At 29.4% G+C, this 26,503-nt stretch overlaps 1 protein-coding gene across 1 annotated transcript; it reads right to left on the reverse strand.

The window, feature by feature from the left end:
• Window positions 1-12,296: 12,296 nt before the first annotated feature.
• Window positions 12,297-16,170, reverse strand: LOC111318743 (linoleate 13S-lipoxygenase 3-1, chloroplastic-like). Its single transcript, XM_022921618.2, has 9 exons — window positions 15,743-16,170; window positions 15,367-15,635; window positions 15,020-15,257; window positions 14,496-14,834; window positions 14,296-14,381; window positions 14,109-14,216; window positions 13,669-13,970; window positions 13,300-13,566; window positions 12,297-13,207 (listed from the first exon to the last, which is right to left on the reverse strand). The coding sequence occupies exons 1-9, from the start codon at window positions 16,119-16,121 to the stop codon at window positions 12,451-12,453; spliced, it is 2,745 nt and encodes a 914-aa protein (XP_022777353.2). The 5' UTR covers window positions 16,122-16,170; the 3' UTR covers window positions 12,297-12,450.
• Window positions 16,171-26,503: the final 10,333 nt, after the last annotated feature.

The following is a 26,503-nucleotide window of genomic DNA, read 5'->3' on the forward strand; positions in this document are numbered from 1 at the left end:
GAGAGTGAGTGAAATATTAAAGGCATGTATATAAAAAAATGGAATAAATGAGAAAATATAATGAAAATACATTTATCACTTTATCGAAATTATGAAAGACAAATAAAAGACTGACATAAAAGACCCAAATATTCCAAACTTACATTATTTCTTAAAGTTTCTAAAGTGCCAGACATTTATAAAAAATTTTTCAAAATTATGTCCCAATGTGGTTAAGCAAAAAGTTCTTGATGACAAATGTTCCTGCTTCTTGATCAAAATTCACCAATATTTTTTACCAAACTTTGCACTTTAGACTTTAATGCTATATAATTTTTTGTAAAATGGCTAGCAATCCTAAAATGATAATTACAAGTAGCATTAGCATATACCACTTGGGATAGGCAGGCTTTATAGGTTTTGAATAAATTGGTGTGATCAAATGTTCTTAATGAGTTAAGGGAGTAGCTCAATATATATCACAGAAATTAGATCTATATGAGCTATTTTTCTTTTTATCTAATTGTTAGGTTGAGTTATCGGTCAAGAGTTGAGTGATTGTATGACTGGTTGATAAGCATAAGGATTTGGGAAGACATTGTTAATGGTTGAGTAGTAAGGTTGATACATCAGAAAAGGATAATATGGGGTGAAACTTTCAACATATTGCCCTTTATTAATTACAACTTGAGCATTTCTTCTTTTTTTTTTTAGCACAGCTTCTTTCTTTGCATCACCACCTTTAAGCTTTCCATTCTTGATGGTATTTTCAATAATCTCTCTAGAAATTACTATATCATTATAATTTTTAATGGCATTTTTAGTTATCCTTTAATAATAAGAAGCCTTAAGAGTATTGACAAATAAGATTGTGATCTCTTTTTTAGTGAATGATAGTTAAACTTGGACAGCAATATCTTTTCATTTCTGGGCATATTCTTTGAAACTTTCAATATCCTTCTTTTACATGCTTTGTAAAGACATGCGATTTGGTGCTAAATTTATAATATGTTTGTATTGTACAATAAAAACCCTTGTAAGTTCTTTTCACCCACGAATACAAGATCTATCTAGTTGCACATACCATCTAGCAGTTGAAATTAGTAAAATTATCTTAGAAAACATGGATGAATAACTTTTCATTATGAGCATATGCAGTTATCTTGTGATAATCATCATAACATGTGTAATAAGGCATTAGCTCCCATTATATTTTTTGAACTCAAGCACTTTAAACTTTGGTGGAATCATGACATCAAGAACTAGGCATAATCTAGTAGCATCCATTAACCTATAAAAGTATGTTTCTTCAATGCCTCTAGGCCTCTCTTTAATGATATCTATCTTTTGGGTTTTAGAGCTTTATTTAATTTCAACAGGGCCAATTTTTAGTTTTTCTTGCTCTTTGGGATAATAAAGATTTGGAACTTTTGTAAGATCAAATAACTTGATGTTAAGAACAGGGGTAAAGGTAATAGGAGCAGCAATTATCGGCATATCAGTCTACACATAAGGCTAGTTTGTAATGAATGGCTTTGGTGCTAGGCTTATTGAGATACATGTGTTGAATATAAGCCCAACTAAAGGGATATAATTGATCAATCTCATTTTGTATCACCGCCTCTTCCACCACTTTCTTTCTCTTACTCATGTTTTCTCTTTTTTTTTAGACGAATATAGCATTCAATGACTTTTTTTTTCATAAATAGCTGACGAAAACTAACGTCATAAAAAAAAATAGGGTGACGTTTTATTTATTGTCACAATAGATTTACAATAGGTGATGATATTTTGCTATCGTCATATTAGACCTTTAGCGATGGTGCAAACGTAACGAACATCATGACATTTAATTTTTTTGTCATGAAATATATAAAATGATGAAAAACAAATATTTAATGACATTATTCTATGCGCCACTTATGACCAAATTTGTTGTAGTGAATGCCTAATATATAGAATAAATGAGGAACTAGCCGTTTGAGGATGGTTTGGAGTTGAAAATACCCTTTGAAGCTTGAAAAACTAGCTGCTAAAGCATTCTGGGCAAGAGGGGATGATTGGGTCAATTAAAAAACAAGCAGCTTTACGCATGAAAAGGCACAACCAATTGATCCCTTTTTGGTGCCAATCGATCCCTTTTTAAGTGATTGATCCCTTAGTTTGAGTGATTAATCCATTTTCAAATCTTGAAGCAAAATTTTCATTCTGGATAAAAAAACCAATCAACCCCTTTTTGAGGGAATCATATCCACAAAATCCTAAAACCAATCGATCCATATAAAGTAAGGGCAAGATCCAGTTAAGCTAGGAAGTTGTCTCATGTTTTGTACTCTACTCACTAATTTGATCATATCTTAAGTTATACAATTTCAAATCAGAAATCATTTAAAGATTTAGAAACTATACTTAAAGGACTTTTCTATCCATATAAAATTTATCACCTAATTCATTGTATACAAATTATAGTGAATTTTCAAATATACATTTTGTGTAATTTTTAGACAACTATAAAGTGTCTAGTAAAAATTCAAAATCTTTTCTTCAAAAATTTGAATTTTGATTTTGTTTGATCTATTAGAAAGTAGAGTCAAAGAGCTTTTCAACACCATATAAAATTCAAATGTTAAAAATTTGTGAATTAATACAAAGAAATAAAACAAGTTTAATGTTGAAAAATTTTGTTCTTGTAAAACAACTTCTCAAGTTAATCTATTTTTTAAAACCAATATTATCAAAATTGCATCAAGTCTAAAATGAATAAGTTCATTTTAAAATCAATAATTAAACTTCCATTTAAACTGAAATAAATAATGTCTAAAGATACCTTTGATTTGAGAAATAAGAACATATAAAAAAATGTTTGTTTAAAATTTAAAAATTATATTATTTATTTAATATTAAAATAACAAAAATTAAGAACTTGTACTAAATAATTTTTTTTAATTTTAATCAAATTTATTTAATTTAATGTTTTATTATTTTAAAATAAAAATCAATTCAAAATTATCATAACTAATCCTAGCGGTGCTTGGGTTATCGAGAGAGAAGGAATCAAATGAACAGTGGACTTTTATGCAACATTGTACCTAACCTTAAATTATATGGAAGTCAGTCCCTGAAATTCCAAACTTCAGGTGGGCTATACAAGCGAGGAAGTTAATATCTTTCAGGCCCCCATCTTTGAGCCTGAGAAACAAAAGGCCCTATGGTCGATGAAGCCCTATAAGGCCCAGAGACCAGACGGCCTCTACCCCATCTTCTTCTAATATTGTTGGCCCAAGATGAAGGACAAAGTTTGCAAGGCTAGCTTGGAAGTGTTTGAATCCTGTTAACTCCCTGAGAGCATGAATGAGACCCTGATAACCTTCATTCCGAAGAACTAGTCACCTACCCAAGTTTCTCACTTCCAACCAATCAACTTACTCAATACTACCTACGAGATCATCACTAAGCTGTTGGTGCAGAGACTAAGGCCATTGCTGGACAAACTTATCTCCCTCTACAAGAAAGTTTTATCCTAAGAAGACAAGTAATGGACTGTGCCATCATTGTTCAGGAAGTGATCCACTCCATGAGAAAGAAGAAAGGAAAACACAGAGCAATGATTCTGAAACTTGATTTGGAAAAGGAGTACGACAAGCTTGAATGGGGATTCATAAAAAAATTTCTCACGTTCTTTAACTTTCTCGAAGATCATGTGCTGCATCTCCACATCTAGTCTTACCATTTTGGTCAATAGGGGCAAGCTCAAAAAACTCTTTTCTACCAAGGGAATTAAACAAGGAGACCCTTTGTCCCTATATATCTTCATCCTTTGCATGGAGTACCTTAACCTCTTCATCCAAGATGCCCGCGAGAGAAAATGCTCGTCCCCTATCTAAGTTTCTAGAAGATGAACCCCTTATCCTATCTATTGTTCGCTGATGATGTTATTCTATTCTTCAGAACTAACAAAAAATCTACAGGGACCATCAAAAAAGTGCTTGACTCCTTCATGGCAGAATCGGGCCCAAAGGTCAATTTTGATAAGTCAAGAATCCTCTTCTCAAGGAACATAGACCAGGACCAGAGAGATTGGATCACAACCAGCCTTAACATGTATTGAAAACCTCGGAAAGTATCTCGATTTCCCTCTACATTATGGTAGACCAAAAAAATAAGACTTTGCCTTTATAATTGATAAAGTGAGGTCAAAACTTACAAGGTGGAAATTGAAACTCCTCTTCCCAGTAGGTCGGATGGTTTTCTTATAGTCTACTATGGCATCTATCCCTACTAACTACATACAATGTAAAGCCCTACCAGCTTCAACATACGATGAGTTGGATGAAATTAATCGAAAGTTCCCTTGGAGACGAGGAGAAAACTCCAATACTCTCCACAAAATCAATTAGCAAGAAGTGACAAAACTGAAAGAGGAGGGGGGACTGGGCCTCAAGAAAAGTATACATCGAAACCAAGCTCTATTAACTAAACTCCGCTAGAGAATGGCGCACAACCAAAAAGACCTTTGGGTGCAAGTCCTTATAGCTAAATACATGCGTGGTCTGGAGAGTGCTACCAAGTGTGCGGATGTCTCTAATACTTGGAGAGCCATGAGGAACTTCCACCACCTAATGGAGAAAGGATTCGGTGGATCATCCATGATGGGGCAAGAACAAACTTTTGGTTTGATAATTGGACTGGGTTAGGAAGTCGAAGATTGTTTATAGTGGGGCCCCTCCAACTCAAGGAAGACAAAGTTCTGTTAGACACGCTAAGCAATGGTTTGACAACTCTAAGCAATCCCTTCCCTCTTTCGACTTCCCCGAAGACATCATCCAATCCATAGCCAGTATCCCTTTCACATTTACGGATGCTGAAATTGACACTGTCTGTTGGAACTTCTCCAGTTCATGGGAGTTTACCTTGGGCAGTGCTTACAAGTTGGTTACGGGTCTGATCACCCAAAACTCCACGTCTGAAAAAGAGAGGTGATCTTGGATATGGAAACAGAAAGTCTTGTCCAAGCTTCAATTCTTCACTTGGGAATGTGTCCGACAAATCTTACAAACGAGAACATTCCTTATCAAGAGGTGGATGACCATACAAATTACTTGGCCTCTGTACAACACGTGTGATGAAACGTACCACATTTGTTTGCAGAGTGTCAAGTTGTCCAAAGCTGGTGGAATCAATTGAAACTACCAGTTCCCTATTGTGCCTCTAACTGGGAACTATGGCTTAAAACTAATGCTACAAGCAAATGTTGGCTTGATAGGCATGCTATCCCATGGAAGACTGTCTTGATTTTTATGTTATGGGAGATCTGGACGACTAGGAACTCAATAATCTTCAAAGGCAAGAAAGTGCCTAACACGGCAGTGGAACGAGCCAGATAGTATCGTGCTATCACTGGGCAAGTTAAAAAAAAACCATTCCCACACCATCATAGGGGTCCAATGGAAGCCACCTCCTCAAGGGTGGTGCAAGTTGAACACTGATGGATCCTCCATAGGCAATCCGGGGAAGATAGGAGCAGGAGTAGTGCTAAGGAAGCACGATGGTCATTGGATCGCCGGAACCTAGAGGCATATTCTTAAAGCTATTAGTGTCGAAACAGAAGTTTGGGCACTCAGGGATAGGTTAAACCTTGCTTGGCAGCATGGGGCTAGAAACTTGAAAATTGAAGTTGATGCCACTATGGTAATTAACTTGATTAACAGTCATACTATTCTTAACCAGTTTCTTAACACTCTTATATATATATATATATATGACTGCTGGACTCTTTTAAGAAGGTTCCAACAGACAACAATGAAACATATTTTTCGTGAGGGAAACTGTTGTACGGATGCCTTGGCTAGGCGAGGAATCGACACACACGATTATGATGTTGTCTCTAATGCTTTTTATTTTGAACTATTTAATGTTGCCCCTTCTTTTGTGTCTCCTCTTGTTGTTGTTGAGACTTATGGGGCTGTGATGTATCGTATTCTATTTTAATCTATGATATTTCCTTTTTCTGACAAAAAAAAAAAAAAAGAAAAACACAAAACAGAGGCAGAAAACAATTGAGCAACAAACAATAACTGAAACCTAGCCTAGTGTCACCCAAATCCTCATTCACATAGACTTAGCAAGCTTGAATTAGTTTCACCACCAATAGTCAGCAATTACACAATAAACACAATAGCAGAAAACAATCAAAAACATAAAAATCAAGCAAGCAATACAGCAAGCTTTTGGTGAAAAGATTTTTAGGGCAGATAGTCTTTTGAGAGCTTTCGGGTTTCTTAGGTTGTGGGATTTGTGCTAAAAGGGGAAAAAGTTTTTGGTTTTGTTGCAAGAAAGTATCAACAGTTAAGGGTTTTGAGTTGAAGTTTTTGGATTGAAAGCTTGTAGTGTTTGTTGGGGATTTGGGATTAGAACCAAGGGAAAGCTATGAGAATAGGATCGGATATTGGAAGGTGAACTTGGTGATAGAAAGGGTGGAAATCCGAAGTTAAAAATCTAGATTTAGATTGTTTTATAGGAATTTGGTAGATTTCTATTTAAGAAAGTGAAAGATGAGAAAAAGAGGTTTGTTTTTGGAAATTTTGGTGGGTTCTGATGTCTGGCATACGGCGTAGTACGACGAAAGACGATTTTTAGAATCTTAGAACATCGCAGATAACTGGGTTTGTTTGAAGATTCTGGCGGGCATTCATATTATTTTAGAGAACGAAAGAGAGGAAATGAGGAATAGAAAGGAAGTGGGAAGGAGAAAATTGAGAGAAATTTGAAATTTTAATATTTTATAGGCTGACCGAAACGACTGCAATTTGCGTGTTGGCCTTACCTGACCCGTAGTCTGCACAACTGATCCGCACCACTAAGCTGCAAGCCTGCAACCGAGTCGAGAGATGTTTTTATTTGTTGACCAAGATGATTTTTGAGCTGCTAATTGAGTTGAGCCATTGACCAAGCCGATAACCAAGCAGAAAATTTTGATATTTTTTAAAATTTATTTATTTATTTGATTATTATTTAATTTGTTTGGGTTAAAAATTTTTCAAATAAATTGATTTTGAAAATCTTAAAGAAAGAGTAGATATATCAATTTTTTTTTGAAATAAAGTTTTTTTAAATATTAAGAAAAAAATTGAAATATTAATTTTTTTGAAATAAAATTAAATATTTGAAAATGATAAGAAAGAGTTGAAAAATCAAATTTTTCTAAAAATGAATTTATTTTAAGAATTTAAGAAAAAAATTAAAATATCAAATTTTCTTTAAGATGAAGTTGTTTTAAAAAGATGTTAAGAAAAAAGTTAAAATTTTTTCTAAAATTTTTAAAAAAATAAAATTAAGTTTTAAACCTAGAGTCTTTTAAAAGTAAATAAAAGTGTTTTTAAATATTTTTGAGGTGATAAAATATTTTAAAATTTTTGTCAAAATATTAAAGCTATTTAATAATAATTTTTAATAAATAAATTATTTTTAAAAAATTTTAAAAATTTTTAAAACTTAATAAATAACATAAAATCAACTAATATCATTTTTTGGATGGACATCATATAATTGTTATAATTTTTTTTACACGTAATAGTACTTTCAAAATCAATTTTAATTTTATAAAGTATAATTTATTTTTTAAAAAATCTTTAATCAAATTTAAGAATTTAAAAAAATAAATTTATTTAATTAATTAATCACACTTAAAATAAAATTCACAATGATTATATTATATTTAAGGATCATGTTTTGAAACTTATATGTTATAACAATATTCGGATGTTCCCTCAAAAATAAAATTGTCAGGCTCTCATTTTCTATGCAACGGAGAAGATGAAGACAGAATTTCGTTTTACTCCGTGGCCAATTTGACCATCCTTGCTTGCTCTTAGCCTTAGGTGTAGCGCATGCACAGGAAAGTTCAACTTTTTCGAGTAAAAAGTCAAAAGTCAAACAAATTGTTTGCACGTGATCAGAATTTCACGACAAAATGATCGCTTGTATCAGTTAAGGTTGTGGTTTAAAAATAATAATAATAAAAAACTCCAACAAATGTAAGAAAACGTTGTTGTTATTTTTATATATTATGTCATCACTCTCCAATTTCAAAAAGAGTTAATTTAATCTTTGGATTCAAACATTTGGAAATTCAATCATAAAACATGTTTTAATATGGTGAAAAATTCTAATCAAATCTTAAATGGATTCTTGATTTTTTATTCTTTAATTAGTTAAAATAATTAAGAGTTCATTTAAATGAACGATAAGATCAATTTTAATGAAATTAAAAATAACGATAAAAATAAGATTAATTATTGTAATAATTAAATTAAAATCAGTAATATAATATATATATATATTATATTACAACATATAAAATTATATGATAAAAATTATTTATTTGGATGCTTAGGTGAATAATTTCTTTTAATAACACATAAGATAATACTTATATTATTTTATTTATCAAATAATTTTTTAATAATTCTTTTAAATTGAATATTTTGGATAATTATTTAAATTGAAAGCAATCTATCTAAGATTGAAATTTTGTATAAAATTTGAATTCAAATATATTAAATCATAATTTATCTTTTCTTTTTAAATTTAATGATAATTCCAAATATATGTACTTAATAAAATTTTATTTTCTATCAAATAATTTTATTTAATAAATTATTTAAATTTAATATTTTTAGATAATTATTTAAATTCAAATAAAAATCTATCAAAGATTGAAAATTATTTAATAGATTATTTAAATTTAATATTTTAAGATAAGTTAATGAATTATTGACTAGAAAGTATGTATTTTTAAAGTAATAAGAGTTTACATTTTTATACAAAAATGTGAGATATTTGAATGATGATAAAAAAAATTAGATAAAAATATGTTTTTGTTTTGAAAACAAATATAATGTTTTATTTATGTTCTAATTCAAATATTTTTATATTATATGTTTGGTTAATTTATTTGTTTCTTTTTAATCCATAATTTTTTTAAATTTTGCTTAGATTGATTATAACTAACTTTTCATATTATATTTTTTTGTGTTATTCATTTCTTCAATGTTTTCATTCTCAGTTAATTTATTAACATATTTGCTCCTATTATTGTATATCTTTAATTTTGACAAATTGAAATGTAAATTTATATTCTCTATTTTCTTTTACTATATTTTTTATTATTAAATTTTTTTATCTACAATAGATGGTATGAAAAGAATGATGATCACCATCATATCTAACCCACAAAACTAATTATGTTAAAAATGATTAAAAGTAAAAAAAATATATTTCAAAAAAAAAGTTTTTAAGCATAACATAAAGAATCATTGTTTTCTTTTTATCTAAAATATAACTTTATTTTGTTGACATATAAAAAAATAATTGTTAGTCCAATATATTTGTGTAATAATTATTTTAAGTATGTCAAAAATAAGAACTAATAAAAAGCAAATATTTATGACTAAATTAATAATTGTGATTTATTACTCAATCAAATATATATATATATATATATATATATATAAATCAAACAAGAAAAAAAGGGTAGCAAAATTTTTAGTAAAAACAATTATTATATATATATATATATATATATCTCAACATTATCATAAAAAAAATTATTAATCTTAACTATTTAACTATTTGATTCTTAATTTTTTATCAAACAAGAAAAAATGATAGCAAAATTTTTAATATTTACCAAATGAATTGAAAAAAATATTTTTTTATAAAAAAGAAATGATTTTTATAATTTTTAAAAATTTATAAAAATTTAAACTTCTTTTAGATTAATCATATCATTCATAATATATTATGTATAAGTTGTCATTTAATTGTAATTTAGCATTTATAAATATATGATTATATATTAGAACAATAATGAAAAAATAAATTTAAAATTATAAAAATTTTAATATAAAATCATGTGCATTGTACGAGTTAAAAAGTTAATTAAATATGTATTTGGATACAAAATATATAATAAGAAGATAAATTAATTTGTATTTAGCGAGATGAATTGTAATAAAAAATAAATTAACTATTAAAAATATTAAATTAAAATATGTATATGATTAAAATTTTTAATTATTTAATATTTATAAAATTTATTTATTATATAATAGTTACTAATAAATAATAAAATTTATTTATGATATTAAATTAACAAAAAAACATTTTAAGATTTTAAAATAAAAATCAATAAAAAAAATCATAGAGATATTTTAGATATTACAATATAATTTAAAAAATAAAACTAAAAAAACTTGTGGCCGGTCATCGACTAGACCAAAAATGTTAGTTTGATGACTGACATTTTAGCAAACGCACTATTATATCATTTAAAAAAAAAATTTCCAAATGGCACATTTTTTATGATAATTTAAGAGTGTAAATGATATATTAATATTCGTAAATTATTTGAGTTTGATTCAAATAAAATTTAAATTCGATTCGATTATTATCGAGTTAAATTCGAATTCGAGTAATTCGATTTATCGATCGAATCGAGTTTGAATATTTTTATATTTGATTAGAGTAGTTTATGAGTCTAATCGAATTTTTATATTTAAATATATTTTTATTATTTTAATTAATAAAATACTTCAAATTTAAGTTTAAATTCAAGTATAAATAATCAAACTCTTATCAAATATACGAATCAAACTTATTTTTATATATAATCAAATTTAATCGAATGAGTTCGAATAACTTAATTTCGATTATGAATCGAATTTAAACTAAAAAAAATAAAATTCAATCAAATTTAAATCAAATATTAAATCGTAAATTAAAAATCAAACTCAAATTTAAACTTTATCATTTTTACTTGATTTAATTATACCTATATGACAAGTACACTTCACCGATCTCCAGTTGCTTCCAAAGGGGCCTAAAAGTGAAGTCAAAATATCTATCCTACATTGACCTCGTAGATTTACTAATTAGAGTCGAAACTATTTTTAGGTCAAAATTGAGGCAAAGAAAACATTTTTTTAACAATAAAATTCAATTTGATTGGTATTTATTAGATAAAATTAAAAAGTTTTAGAACCCTTATGCTAAGTAAAACTCATAACTTCAGTCAAATTAAAAAAGAATTTTGAATATCAAGAATAGGCAAAAAAAAAAAAAAAGAAGTTTGTTAATTATTAAAAACCCCATAATTCTATTTCATTGCCCATTGTTAGTCCATTTACTATATTTATCGTCCTATCAAATATAATAAATATATAAAAGTTCAAAGCTTTTTATAAAATGGTAATTGTCTTATGTAATGTGAAATATTTTAGCCAAGCGTAATGTGTATTTCAATTAATAATTTTAATTTGATTTTTATTTGATATAAATAAATTCACAGATATTTTGAATAATTTATTATATTTATTTCTTTTTAAGTTTTCAATATTCTTATTTCCATTTTAATTATAGTCAACTTTTCAAATTCAAAATTTGAAATTGCAAATTTTTATAACTAATTGTCCAAATTACAATTACAAAATAGTGATATTCCTTTTACGTGTTCAACATTCTTTATTTCACGAATGCTTTTGAGATTTTAGATTTATATTCAGGCGATCGAGCACATTTCTTTGGCTCTTCTATTGGCTTGTTCATAATAATTATTCTGAATGAAAATATATGGTGTAATTATTAAGGTTTCATTCATTTGCTTACAATTGGGTTGTCAAAGGCAAACTGCAACATATGCATTTTCTTGTAACTAATCAAGTAAATAATGAAGGAAAATGTTAACACCTTGCAACACATTTTACAGGAGAAAGAATTATTATATATAAAGTTGAAAATCTTGTAGGTATTCTAAACTCTTAAAAAAAAGAAAAGAAAAGAGATTATAAGATATAACATTTTTTGTGTTTTTAAGTCGTTGCAAGTAATAATAAATAGGATGTTGAAACCTGAAAGACTTGTGTGTGATGCGATAAATCCAGGGTACAAGAAATTTGACTTTATTTTTTTATACATTATGTTATTAAAGATTGAATCCTCATTATTAAAATTAAGATTTCAACAGTTAATCAATAGACTGCACAATTGTATCACTAATATTTTTTTTTTCAAACTATTGTATTTTAGTTGTAGAGGTATAAATATTTATGAACTGAACTGGATGGGTCCAGTTCTTTAGAATTTTTTTTTTCTCAAAAAAAGTTTTTTCTTATCTAATCAAGCTCAGTATGTCCAGAATCAAAATTGAAGTCGGGCAAGGCCAGCCTTGGTTGGTTCAGCTTGGTATTTACTAGTACTAAGTACTAACCCTGTCTACAATTATAACGCGGAAGAAATGCAAATGAAACAGGAAATAATTATACAATTAATACTATTAATTATTTATTGGCCAAAATATAATACTGATTCAAGCCAGTAACTTTCTACTTGCATATACATTCATTGATATGACATGTTCCCTTAAATTGTCTTTTATTGTCAACAATTTCAAAGATTAATCATGGAGCTTCCCCTTCACGTTGTTATACTGTTAGGCACTCCTTTGCTAGTAACTCCTGGTCCTGAGGATGGAATGAGCAGCTCATATGGTGAAACCCCGGCCCCACATCTATTTCTAAGATTTGGATCAGCATTTCTTCTTTCTATCTCTTTTTCTATCCTTCTCATCTCCATTGAAAATTTGTAGAAGGCCTCAATTATTTCAGGGTCTCCTCTCCAAGTTGAAAGGTCTTTTCTATCTCCTAAATACTCTTCATCAGCTGAATGTGTCGAGACTATGTCAAGAACAGACATGAAATATGTTGTTTCTCGCAAACTTGGCAATGATGACAGGAAATACCCCTCTGGATCTGCAAGGAAAGTCGCATACTCCGGATCATTCTCATTTGGCACTAGTCGTCGCATGTGTGGTGGACGCACTGGGACATATCCACCATAATGATACTGCCCGAAGTTCAGAGCGGCGTGTTTTGCTGATGCAACCCAGATTATGATGGTGAGTATGGAGACAAGATCATCTGGAGTTGAGAGTTTAGGCCACCAGCTCGCATGACAGATATCAGGATGGCCTAAATTGATTGATTCATAATACCAAGCGTTGAGTTCTGAGTCTGATTGAATACTAATTTCCTCACGGTAGTAGTAGTTCACATAAGTTTGAACAAGTTCCTCAATGGCAGACCATATGAGCAACCCATCATTGGCATATGGGTAGTCTTCAATAAGTAGTTTAAGTCCATGTGGCTGGGTTTGATCTGGCACTGCAATCCCTCTAAACAGATAAAAGATGAAATCTTATACTCAATTCCTGAATTTTAGAGTATCTACTTTTGAATCCAACCAAAAATTTCAGGTCGAACATACCTTCTGATGAGGTCTGCAGGGAGGCTTTCCATGTCAAAGCGCCACCAATTTTGATAAGCTGAAGCAGTAATCTCCATAGAACATTCTGCTGTGGAGAAGAAGGACTCGATTATTCCTCCAGCATTGATGAGATCCTCGCGAGCCTGTGCATTTGTTGCCAATGTGTATCGCATGTGAGGATGAAGAAGCTTGTAAATTGGATGCATTATGCTTAGTTGTCGATGCGCTGCTATGATAAATGGTTCCATACATGCATGAATTCTCAGCCTGTCATTTTAGTTTAACTTGAATCTTAGTTGATCATCTAAATATATTTCAATTGTTTTAATTCATTTTTGCTAAAATCAATTTAATTATGTTTGCGTGTACCAATGATGAATGAGTTGATGACAGCCGACATCATTTGAGCAGACATGGGCTTTACCAAGTTGCCACAACCAGCTGCTAGTGGCATCAGATGGAGGGGTGAGAACCTGCTTTGGAGGTGAATTTGGATTTGTGGGTGGTAGGCTGAGCTCAATAGCAATTGGCTTCAAAGTTCCCATTTGTGTCAAGAGGAAAATAGTTCGAGTTGCAAAGGCTTTTCGATCTTCATGAGCATTTATGCGGTTAAGATATGGAAGGTACACATCATGGTAGTCGAGTATGAACAACTTTTTCTCTTCTAGTGCCTGAAAAACAAGTTCAAACGTAAAAACTGCAGTAAGTTTTATAAATTGAAAAACAAAATTCGATCTGATATGTTTGTTTTAAGCATATCAGTGATCTGCCATATTTCTTCCCATGTTTGAGTTTAATCTTTTTCAAACCTGTTGTACGGACATCCCATTAAGGTGGCATGTGATGTGTTCTTCTCTTATTGCTGACTGTTTTGGACCGTAGATGGAGGGATCCAGATTGCTAACGGGCGGAAAAGTCTGCAAGGCAAACTTGTCTTCAATAAAAATTACTTAAAATTTTCAGTTATCACTAAAAAAAAGAAATTATTGTGGTCACCTTTAGCCTTTCTATGCTTAAGGGGTTCATCCCGGCAAGTGTCAAACGACCCAATTCATCATCTCGTACACAACATGATGAATCCCCTGAAATTAGAGCAGATTTTTTTTTTTCAAGGATTACTCAAGTTTCACCAATGTTTTCAAGTTTTCATTTTTCACTGTGACACATTAGTTAAAGAGCAAGAAACTGATGCTTACTGGAGATGATGTTTGGAGGATCGAACTTGAAAATGTTTCCACTAGATTCTTTGATCATCTTATTAATCATTATTGGAAATTGAAGTTTCTCCCTAAATCCATTTTGTTTATGTAACTTGATTTCAAGGAAAGGGCTTTCTTTATAGAGATCAAAGATTTCGGAGAACGTTTTAATAGCATCATTATCAGTTGAAACATCTTTTAGCCATGGAACCAAGTTATTAAGCATTCCCTTCCTCTTTCCTGCTGCGATTGTTTCTCTCTTCAATTCCTCATATGCTTCATCTCTTGGCACATACATCGGTACCATCTCGCTTACAGGGGACTCTGCATTGACATCTGAGACATATGCAAGTTAACTTGATTTGTTCAAAATTTTATAGATAAAATTTTCAATATACATATAAGATTAAGTTTTTTCAATAGTCGCATGGTCCATTGGTAGAGTACTGGACTATTAATTTTAGTTCAAGATTCAAATCCTTGATCTAGAAAATATGATATGTGATACTCTAAAGGATCACCTGTATTTGTTGGAGGGCGTCCAGTCCTACACCGTCGTGGATAAGGACAATTTTCGCCACCTAAAATTAGCCTTACATATTCAATACCTTGATCAGGATGTCCTAAATCATGGTAAACATCGTAGTCATATATTCTATCTGAAAATGTCCTGACACCCTCTCCATTGCCCCTTAATTGCTTTAGTTCCTTTTCTCTTAGCTCTTTCAGTCCCACCGGTGTTTCACCAGGTAAGTATGCCTGCCATCATATTATAACATCAGTCAATTGTTCCTTTGTATAAATTATTGAATGAGATCTTTAAATTTTGATCATTTGCTAGCAATATTAAAGAAAACAAGACGTTGACCTTGTCAGAAAAGAACACCCTTTTCTCTGCTTGGAGCTTATGTGGTTGAACCCAAGAGTTGCAAGCAAAATGGACAAGTCCTTCAACGGCGATGGTTTCCAGATAGAACTCCTTGTGACAATTGTTAGTCACGATGATGGCTCCTGGTACCCCAAAGTTTGCATCCACCAGAAATTGAACTTTGTGACGACTAAATTTATCAGAATCTTGTTTCAGGGTTCTGGACCAATTTATTATAGCTTCCTTGCTCGTCTTTGGCCTTCGGGTAACTTCATTGATTTAAAGGATGGAATTAGAGTAGTCAAGATCACAAACAATAATGTATGAATTGAAAACATTATATATCTTTCATTAGAGGACGATGATCAATGCTTACTTAGATCAATTTCCGTGCTAACAAGCTGAAGAATGACAGACTTTTTACTTATGCTACCTTGATCAGAATCTAACCAACGAAACATAAAACCCTTCATGTTTTCCTTGATGTCATACTTGACTGTCACCAGAGCTGTCACCTTGATCAGTTGCACTGGAATTTCTGCTAGAGCTTTGACCGATTCAGCCTCAATCAAAGCTGCCATGGGGGTTGCCAGCACTTTCCTTGCTCGCATTATTAATCTTCTCTTGCCTAAAGAAGAAGAAGAAGAAGAAAAACTACTTTTACGGCTGAAAAGATGGCTGGAAACAAGAGATTTTAAAGGGAATAATAATCTATCAATTGCCAGTGAACAAAAGATTTCCCCTGTTCCTGCCATATGAGATACCAAGTGCTGATATTATTTTTGTTTCTCTGAGGTGATAATTGAGTTTAACTCAATCAGTTTCCCTTTTATAGAGTGAATAAGGGTCACCAAAAATCAATTCAAACCGATTTAATTAATTGAAATTGATGAAATATGGTCAAGTCGATTTAGTTTATTTGATTTTAATTATAATCAACTTTTTAGATTGATTAAATTGATTAAATCAATCAATTTTTTATTTTTAAAATTGATTATCGAATTGATAAAATTAATTAATTTTTTAATAAAAATAAAAAAATTAAAATAAGTATTTTTATTTTATTTATAAAATATTATTAAAATTATTAAATTTTTTAATAATTTAATTTAAATGATATTTGAATTTAAATTTTATTATATTAAATTTATGACTAAATAATTATTCATAATAAAAAAATGATAAAAATTTAATTATTTAATCGAATTAATCAAATTAAATTACTTTTAATCAATTCAATTATAATTAATAATTTTAAAATTTTTTATCAATTTAATTTTTATTAAATAAAAATTAATTAATTCAATTATTAATTTCTCAAATTGAAACCACGTAACCTATCAAATTTTCACCTTTAATGAATCAATATATGATGCTGTTGCTGGCCGCACTAAAATTATGTAAAACGTGTAAAATGTAAATATAGCCACCGGTGGCTTTTCACACCATTCAGATAATGTGCCAAACGAAATATTAATGTTAAATAAATCAATTTGGAAAACCTTTTTCTTCCTGTTAATTACTTATCTGATTTTATAAAAGACTTTAAACGCCAAATTTTAATACCATCGCATATTTGGACTACTCAGATTGATCAAAGTTGGACTTCAGCATAAGTATTAATAAAAGTTGAACCTAGTATCTGTGGTCTATCAACAATCAATTGTTAGAGATAAATGGAGGCGGAACGTAAGATTGTAACAAGCTACTTAGATTTTATTCGATGAATATTTAAGTTTGACTTGGTGATTATGAAATCAATTATAATCGTTCATTATCTTCGACAAGGTGTTCCCATTTTTTTTTCCAATATTTAGAGTTAAACTAGTTAAGGTATCTTCCTGTTCTACACTGTAAAATGTTAATGGCTCTAATTGGTTTTTTGAACAGGTAGCGGCTCTAATTAGTTTATTGTCGATAAATACTACAGTAGTAGATTCCAGTAGATGTGGTCCTGCTGTTTCATCTTTGTAGATGGACAATGAATATGGTCAAGAATTTTTTTCTTTTCTTTTCAGAATTATTGAATGTACGAATGGCTGAGCAGCAACGAATCACACCTAAAGATATTGACAAACCAAGTGAAGATAATGGTATTTTAATCATAACAAAAGAGGAAACGGTGAAACACGTGAAGATAATGGTATTTCAATCATAACTAAAGAGATAACAGTAAAACACGAGCCCCTCCTACTTATTTAATCCAGTCTATATTTATATCTATACAATATATCTATTTCTATATCTATATTTATACTCTTTATTAAAATAATTCTTTAGAGGACATTTAATTCATAAAGTCTTAAATTTTGAAAAAAAAATAATATTTTAAAAACGTATAATACTCAATATTTTATTTGATTTTTATAATATCTCATATTTAAATTTATTTATTGATTGTGGAGAATCCATGTATATTAATTTTTATATAATTATCATAATCTTTTTTATAAATTTACAACAACTTTTTATTTTATTTTATTAATAATAAATATCCAAGTGACGAATTATCCCTTTAACAATAAAAGAAAACAAATATTTTAATTGATTATTGTTTTAATTTATAAAATATCATCAATTAAGACATTTACTAATATGAACACTTCAATTGAGGCGTTTGTTACTTTGAATGTCTTAATTGATACATTTCATAATGTTAACATATCATCAATTAAGGGGGTTAGGTAAATGCCTTAATTGATCCTTTTTTTTATAATTTATAAAGCATATCAATTAAGGTGTTTGTGTTGAGAAATACCTTAATTGATCTTAAGGTATTTTTTAACATAAACGTCTTAATTGATTATTTTAAAAGATTCATTCCTTATTTTTGAACTTTGAAAAACTAAATAGCTAATATAGTTGAATGATAAAAGCTGAAATGCATGTATTTTCCTAAACCTATCAACCCATTTACTTGGCACTTTGGTTTTTTCATCTCCTCCTTCGCTGTTGACTGTGAACTATTCAACACTATCGCACATTTCTTTAAGTTGGCATATGCAAATTTAATCTTTTTGTACAATGTTTATTCATCTATGTATGTCGTTTTTTTTTCTTCTTTACTATATATTTGTATATTTATTTATATAAGCATTTACCACTATCACTAACGTTATACACCCTCTCTGCATTGCATGCATGGTGTTTTCTTTATTGTTTGGTTTGAGTATTATAGTTTGCCGAATGGTTTTATGAAAAATAATTGTAATATTTTTTCTCATTTGTTTTGTATGGAACTCTTATGATATGATGAAACATAGTATGCTCCTACCCTGTATAATATTATTGGTTTTGTTTTGTATAATGTATATTGGTATATTTACTGTATTGATTTTGGTTGTTTTTACTATATTGGATATTGGTTGTTTTTACTATGTAGGATATATAGAGAGACAATTTAGTGTATTTCATGTAATTTTGATCAAAATCGCTGGCATTATGACTTCCAAAGAATATATGTCTCCTTCTATTAAACATGAAGAAAACACGCCAACCTTGAGAAAAAAAAAATCAAGGGGACCTTGTAAATAAATTAAAGTCAATGGGACAAAAATTCACATGGGGTTTAATCAAGATGGACAGCCTATTTTAAGTGGAGGTGCAAAGTTGGCTAGCCACATTGGAGCTGTCATTTGGCAAAGTATACCTATTACCTACCTTAATTGGTGGATGGTTCCTGATGATAAAAATGACAATATAAGGGATTTGATTGTGGTATGTTTATTCAACAATATCCAAAATTTTTTTAATTGTTAATGGAATTGAATTACTGTGTTGAGTTTATTTAATTTATTCATTTTTTTAGGAACTATTTGACTTTTCAACTATAAAAAATTTATGTTGCAATCGGTTGAGAAAGCATTTAGAGACTTTAAGAAAAGATTGACAATCCAATATAGTTTACCATAGGTTGCTAATTCTGAATTGTTAGCTGATTTTCCAATGGCATATGCAATGTTATCAATTATGAAAAGTGTTCACAGTTTGTTCAAGATCGTCTATCAGATGAATTCTCGGTATATATACCTAGTTTATTAATTGTTTATAATATTTTCTTTAATATTTTTTTATGTTAATATGTGATTTATCTTTTTTTTTTCAAAAAATCAAATAACAACAAAAGAACATTTGGACCCAACAATAATATCACCATCGAAAATCGAGAAAGGGTTATGCAAATGTCAAGCATAATCTTGTAAGTATTCAAGCACTTGTTTTATACTCTTATATGAATATTTATGAAATGTAAACGGAAATGTGAAACTTATAATGATTCATAATTTTAAAAATCATCTAGCTCTGAAACTGAAGTTTCTAGATGTATGTTTAGCAAAAATGACATTTGTGTAAAGATGGATCATTCGCAAATGAAGCAACTGAAGAAATACCTAAAAAGATTATAAGTTCATTTCGTTTTTATATCACGTATGATGAAAATGCTTTTATGCATGACTATATATTGTATTTGGTTAGTTACGCACCATCATTTTATGTTTCAGGATGAATTTGCTATGAGATATGAATCCAGTGACTTGTGAACTGATTATGGTGAAGATTCATTGTCCTTAACTTTAGAATCCAAAAATAGACATGATTGAATTCAAGGGATTGGTAGATTTGTGTTGCCATCACAGTTATTCAAGAATCAACTCAAACCCCGCGTAATGAAAAATGTAAAATATGAAGCAATCATTTAGTAACAATAGTAAAGACATTGTGAGTAAGAGTAATGCCTTAATAAATAGTAGCAATGACTTGCAATTTTGGAGGCAATGTTGGCAGCAATGCAACCTAACATACTTTAAAAGTAATTTGTTATCGATATTATAATAGATAGATCTGTAAACCTATAATTAAACATTGACTTAAAGAGTTGCCACCAATTTTTTTTTGTTTAGATGCAATTAGCCTCATAACTAAATCTATCTCATTTTAAAAAGATGTCCCAAGCTTGACTAAGTATCTTTAAAAAATAGATTCACATCTACAAAACTAGAACTAGGTCCGGGAGTATGGTTACATATAAGGAAGGTTATAATACCCTCACAATGCCCATCCGAAGGATGATACTAGTTTGATTTTATATTGTCCAAGCCTTAAAATGTGTTTGTAAATTTACCAAGTAAATTTAATAATGAAAATTGATTTTAAAATTACTCTAATCATTTGGTAGCAATTTAAAATAATTTTTTCACCTTAAGAATATTCGTGGAGACTCGTGTTCTACTCTAAAGAGGCTCCGTAGTCAGATTCATTAATGCAATTTTCATGAATTAATTGTTCTTAAAAATAATCAATTAAATCCTCCAATCATTTGGTAAGATTTTATATCGATGTATATCCTCAATTTTTTGTGGATTTTTACTTAAAAACCTTTTTTATGAAAATTTTTAAAAAATGGTCATTAAATTTTCTAATAGTTCAGTAAGATTTAATTTAAAAATTTAAATCCTTCAATCAATTAGTAGGATTGAAATTTTATTTTATTTTTAACAAAATTTATTATGAAATTCTCCAATCATTTGGTAGAATTCATAATTCAATATTTAAATCTTCTAATCATTTGGTAGGATTGAAATTTTTTTTTTCACAAAATTTCGTTATGAAATTCTCCAATCATTTGGTAGAATTCATAACTCAAAATTTAAAATCTTCCAATCATTTGGTAGGATTAAAATTTATATTTTTTTATGTAACTTTTGTTATGAATTTTTTCAATAGTTTGGTAGAATTCATATTTTAAAAATTCCTAAACTAGTGAAAAATCCCCTGATCATTTGGTAGGATTTATGGATTTATTTTGAAAAATTCTTTTTTTAAAAAAATTATCAATTAAAAAAATAAAATTTACATTACCAAAATAAAATAATAAGATAATAAAAATTCACTAATTAAAATCAACTAAAATGAAAAAAAAGAAAACAATAAAAAATAATTTAAAAAATCAAAATAGGACTAGCTTGGCTCAGCTTAAGCTAGGCTTGGCTATAGAGAGAATATCCAATTAGAACAGCTAGGAACGACTCTAAATTTAGCTCGGCTCGACTCATAAGTGTTTGAAGGATCGGGTCACAAACTAGGTTGTGACTGGGTTAGATCCATAAGTGGTAAAATGTGCGAGTCAACCAAGTTAAGAAACCTTTAAATGACACATTTTCAAGCAATATAAAAAGTTAAAATTTTGGTTTTTTTTTTTAAGAATTTGCTTCCTCTTTCTTTCTATTCCCTTGTTCTATGTTGCTTTTTTCTCTAAAAGAGAAGAACATCAATGATTAGCTATCCAAATTTCACTAGATTCTAGGTTATAACATTGGGTCTATGCTGGAGTTTGGTCAGAATTTGGGTCTCATCGTTAGATTCGGGAATTTGTAATTGCCGTAAAAAAACTTGAATCTTGCTAGGAAGTTCAAAGTCCAACTGCATCCATAGAGTCATAAAAGTCAATTCCCTTCACGGCTTGTAACATTTCATCAAGTAGATTCATCTTTTGTTCAAACTTTGAGCCTTTTAAAGACTCGACTACCTTTAGCTTTAGTTTTTTTTTTCTTTTTTGGATCATCTAAGTTAGGGACTTGGACTGACTTTAAGATAGGGTTACCATAACTCTAAAAATACCTCTGAGTTGATGCGAAAGGCATTTTAAAAATAAGTATATCCTATTAGGAATGAGAATTTATGTGAAGGAATACCTTGGATAAACTAGGCCTGATATGGGCCATAACTAGAAAGATAAAGAGGATCAACAACATCTTGTGATAAATGGTCTTATGGGCTAACATCTTCTTCTATAGCCTTTCTTTTGTTCAATTTGTTTAGGGTTTTTTAAATTTTACTTAACCATCCCTTAAGTTTTTCTTAGGCCTTCTCTATTTTTTCCAAATGATTTGTATTTTTTTGTTTCATTTGTCTAGCTCAGGCTCTAATATTATATTAATGGAGTGTAGTTTAAGCACGGTTCTTAGACAGTCGAGCTATTATTAGCCTTACGTATCACAAGTTAAGATTAAAATGATGTCTAGCTACAAATTTATTGCAAAAAGAACTTATGAATGAATGAATGGATAGATTCTCACATAATAAAAAAAGGGAGAGAAAAATATTTAATTAAAAATTAAAAATTGTTCTAATAGGAATATAAAAACATTCCTAAAGAAAATCCTAAAATCTATTGCCTGGTCCTATACTTCAACTTTAAAATCATGGTGCTGTTGTGGATAAATTCTTCAGCCATTATGATTAGGTAATAACGTCTTAACAATTTTAGGCTTTCCATCTTTCTCAAAACTCAAAAGCCAATTTTAATCAAACATTGCACTTTATGTTTGAAGGCAAAGTAATTTTCTATCGTATGGCTTGTATTTTCGAAGTGATAATCACACTGAGCCTCAGCATTATACCACTTAGAATAAGAAAATTTTAATGGCTCTAAAAAAACTAGTGCGATTAAATAGTTTTGGAAAAGTAGTGGGAATAACTCACTATAGGTTATAGAGATTGGATCAATGATGGCTTTCTCTTTTTTACTCAATGATTTCTGATTGTATTAAAATTTTAGTATTTTTATGCTCATTTTTAGTATAATTTAATTCATATTTTGGCTTGTTCCTTAGAATTTTCGGTAAAATTGCTCTTAAAGGGAGAAAATAAGGAATTTTAGTTAATTTGGATACATTTTAGAGGATTTTTTGTGCAAATAGTGAAAATAACCTAAAACTAATGTCATTAAGTTGATTGCTTTGAAGGAGTTTTCTTAAACATTTATTCCATAAATTTATTTTAGAATTATTTCTAACATTTTTCTAATGATTTTATTATTAATTTTGCTCATGAAATACTTGAATTTTTTGCGACAAAAAAAGTGAAAACATACATGCATACAAGAGGCTTAATAAGGAAAAGATGGTAAATTGGTGGCATGGAATGCAACCTTCATTTGCATGAAAATTGGGTATCACATTTTGGCATTCAAAGGAAGACTTCAAAAGGTGATGACATGGCATATTGGAGAGCTTTCATTGGCATAACTTGGACTTTTTAGAAATAGGAAAACACATGAGGAGGGCTTGCAATTGAGGAAGAACAAAGAAGCTTATAAACAACCATGCACTAAGTGTAGAAGTAAGGAGGAAAAAAGTCTCTAGAAACTCACCTCATTGTAGATATTTAGAGAGGTTTTTTGTGGATCCATTCACCACTCACCTGCTTATAAATAAGAGTGGTTCTAGCCATTTTAGAAAGATTTTAACTTAGGATTTTATTTTATTTTTTTGTTTTTTTAATTTTTACACTTTCCTTTATTGCATTTTATTTTCTTAGCAACCAAAAGCCCTTGATCTTCATGTTTTCTATTAATTTTGATTGCAATTTTACATTTTCTCAAGTATTTTTCAGTGTTCTTTACTATTTTGGCAGTAAAACTTACAGATTTTATTGATTTCTAGCTCAAATCCATTAATTTTCATTGCTACTCAAATCTGTTTTTGAATCTATCAATTCTTACCTACCTGTGGTTTGTTGATGATATCTCATTCAAATCTTATTTGGTTTTACTCAAAATTTTTTTTCATAGTTTCCTAATTCAATTAGCTAAAACATATTAAAAATTCAGCTTCAAACTCACAGAACAACATTATAGATCAAGCTTGAAAGATTCATTTGGATATAGGTGACAAATACATGTCTGATGTGATCAATCAAGTTTGGCATAGAACTACTCTCTCCTTGGTGAGTTGTTTGCTTTATTTTCACTCTAAATCCTTAGTTTTATTGTTTACTTATTGATTCTTACTTGATTCAGTTTATTTCTTTACACTTCTTTGTTGTTTGGTTAATTTTCTTAGGTGATATTTTGTTTTTCCAGAATTGTGTGCTATTTAAAGTTTTAGTTCAATGAGATAGAATTCTCGTTTTTGAAGCAATTTCTTTCTTGAATCATGTAGTAAACTTGTTGATTTAGCTTACCTTAACTCAGTTTTAGTTTATTCTTTCTAGAAAATTTTAAATCTAATTTTTTTCTCATTTGAATTGGCAAATACTACTGTGAACTTAGTTTCAATTCTGATTTTTCTAGTTAATTCTTGCACTTTCTTTTCACTATTGTTCTTTAAATTAGTTTCTCACATTGCACCTTTAATGTTCTCTTAATTCCAATTCATATTCCATTTTTTTTGTGCAAATTAAGTCTAGATTTTTAGTTTAAAGTTTGGTTTCCAGATTTACAACTACTTTTGATTTTCAACCTTTTGCTTGGATTTTACAATTTTCTTCCATTACTTGCATTTAATTTTTGTTGTTATTTCAGAGCATTAATTGCCTTTTTTTTAAAGTTTGATTTCATGAAATTTGTTAACATTTAGAACTAGGCTTGATTCTTAGAGTCATAGTTTTTCTATTGTAGCTTTACATTTTCGGTTTTGCAAGTTTTACAAGTTTAGTTGTATTTTACATTTCCATTACTTCAATTTTACTTCAAATTTGTTTTTGCCTTGATTTAGCTACTGTATTTTACATTTTATAGCATGCATTTACTTTTTATTCTTATTCATTTTCTCATTTACTTAGCTTTGTATTTTTTATGCTTTATTCACTTTTGTTTTCAAAGTTAGTTTTTATTTCAAAGTTAGTTTTTATGTTCATTTGTTGATCAAGCCAACTATAAAAGGGTATGGGGATAATAGGTACTTAGCTTAAGAATGTCTTTAACTAATCCTTGTGAGATCGACATCTAGACTTTTATAATCTTTATTATTACTTGAATGGTCTGTATGCTTGCAAAGTTTCCCCAATCAATTTCTTGGGTTAAGCCATGGGTGAACTTATAGGTACAGGTCTTAGAGTATAAATGGGTATATAGGGCTAAAGGTTTATTAAAAAAATTTATTACTGGATAGGCTAATAAGCATTGTTCATAATTGGGCCATAGTATAGGTTTGGCCTAATCCGTGGGGGTTGAATGGGAATAGGTCTTGTTTGAGGTGCCGAAAAGGGTTGTTGAGGTTAGGGATAAGGATTTAGGTATAGGCCAATCGATGGGGTTGGCACAAAGTTAGAATGGTCTATCTCTTTTTTGACTTGATCTTTTTTTGAGCCATCAGATGTACTAGTATAACTTAGACCAGTATTAGCATTGTGAGAGGCTTTTTAATCTTTGCAAATCATTTATCAGGAGGAGACGTCATTGTTATTAAGGGAGAGTATGAATTATTTGATTATCCATCAATATGTTACATTAAGTGGTCAGAGATTGAGGCATTTTGTATCATGGATAAGATATCAACTTTTGATATTGTTGCATATATGAGGTTAGCTTATCAATTAATTTAAATATATTATGTCAATATCAATTATCTTATCTAATATGGTATTATTAAATGATAATGTTGATTGTCATCATGCAATCTCCTATATAAATGGATCAAGGAGAGACAAATGACCCATAGATTCAGATTCATTGACCCAAATTTGATTAGTCATTTAAATGGCACTATCGCTAATTGTGGTCGTCATATGGGTTAATGCATGCAAAAACCATTCGAATATTATCCAGTGCCTTATAATTCCTCGTAAGTTTTATTTGTAGTAATAATTGTATCATTTATGACATCTAATACATTTTGTATAAGTGTATGCTGAATTTATGTTTTTCATCGTATACATTATAAATTAATATCATGCCTATTATTTTGTAGGGGTCATTGGCGGTTTTTGTAATTGAGATTAATATGTGGACTATTTACTTATTTAACTCCACACAACCGGTGACAATGCCTCTATTCGATATTGCCAAGTTAATAAAGAGGTATTACATTTTATGAATAAGTGATAATTAGATTAAATTATGTTTTTGTGTAATGACTATTATTTATATTTACTATGGTTTTTATGTTCAATTTAAGGGAATTGCTGCAGTTCATAAAAATAGAAAGTTCAATTAGGTTTCATTACTGGTAACTATAAAATATATTCTTTTATGCTGAGTTTATTTAGATAAATATTTACTAACTCATTCAATTTTATTTTTAGGTTCCTCGTCAACCAAGAGTTACCAAATGTAGATATTATGTCATTCGTTTTATGAAAGAGATTGTTTTGTATAATCTTATGAGCACATCATTAAAAATTAGTATTAATACCA

This window comes from Durio zibethinus, chromosome 26 (assembly GCF_047325235.1).
Source record: "Durio zibethinus cultivar Kanyao isolate XHJ-2024 chromosome 26, ASM4732523v1, whole genome shotgun sequence".
Classification (NCBI taxonomy): Eukaryota; Viridiplantae; Streptophyta; class Magnoliopsida; order Malvales; family Malvaceae; genus Durio; species Durio zibethinus.

Bases quoted from the DNA above. Each gene is read 5' to 3' on its own strand.
- LOC111318743 (XM_022921618.2), bottom strand. From the start codon at position 16,121: ATGGCAGGAACAGGGGAAATCTTTTGTTCACTGGCAATTGATAGATTA. The intron at 14,835-15,019 runs GTGATCCTTTAG...CATATGTCTCAG, and splicing joins ACGCCCTCCAACAAATACAG to ATGTCAATGCAGAGTCCCCT. The intron at 13,971-14,108 runs GTTTGAAAAAGA...CTTGTTTTTCAG, and splicing joins ATGGGATGTCCGTACAACAG to GCACTAGAAGAGAAAAAGTT.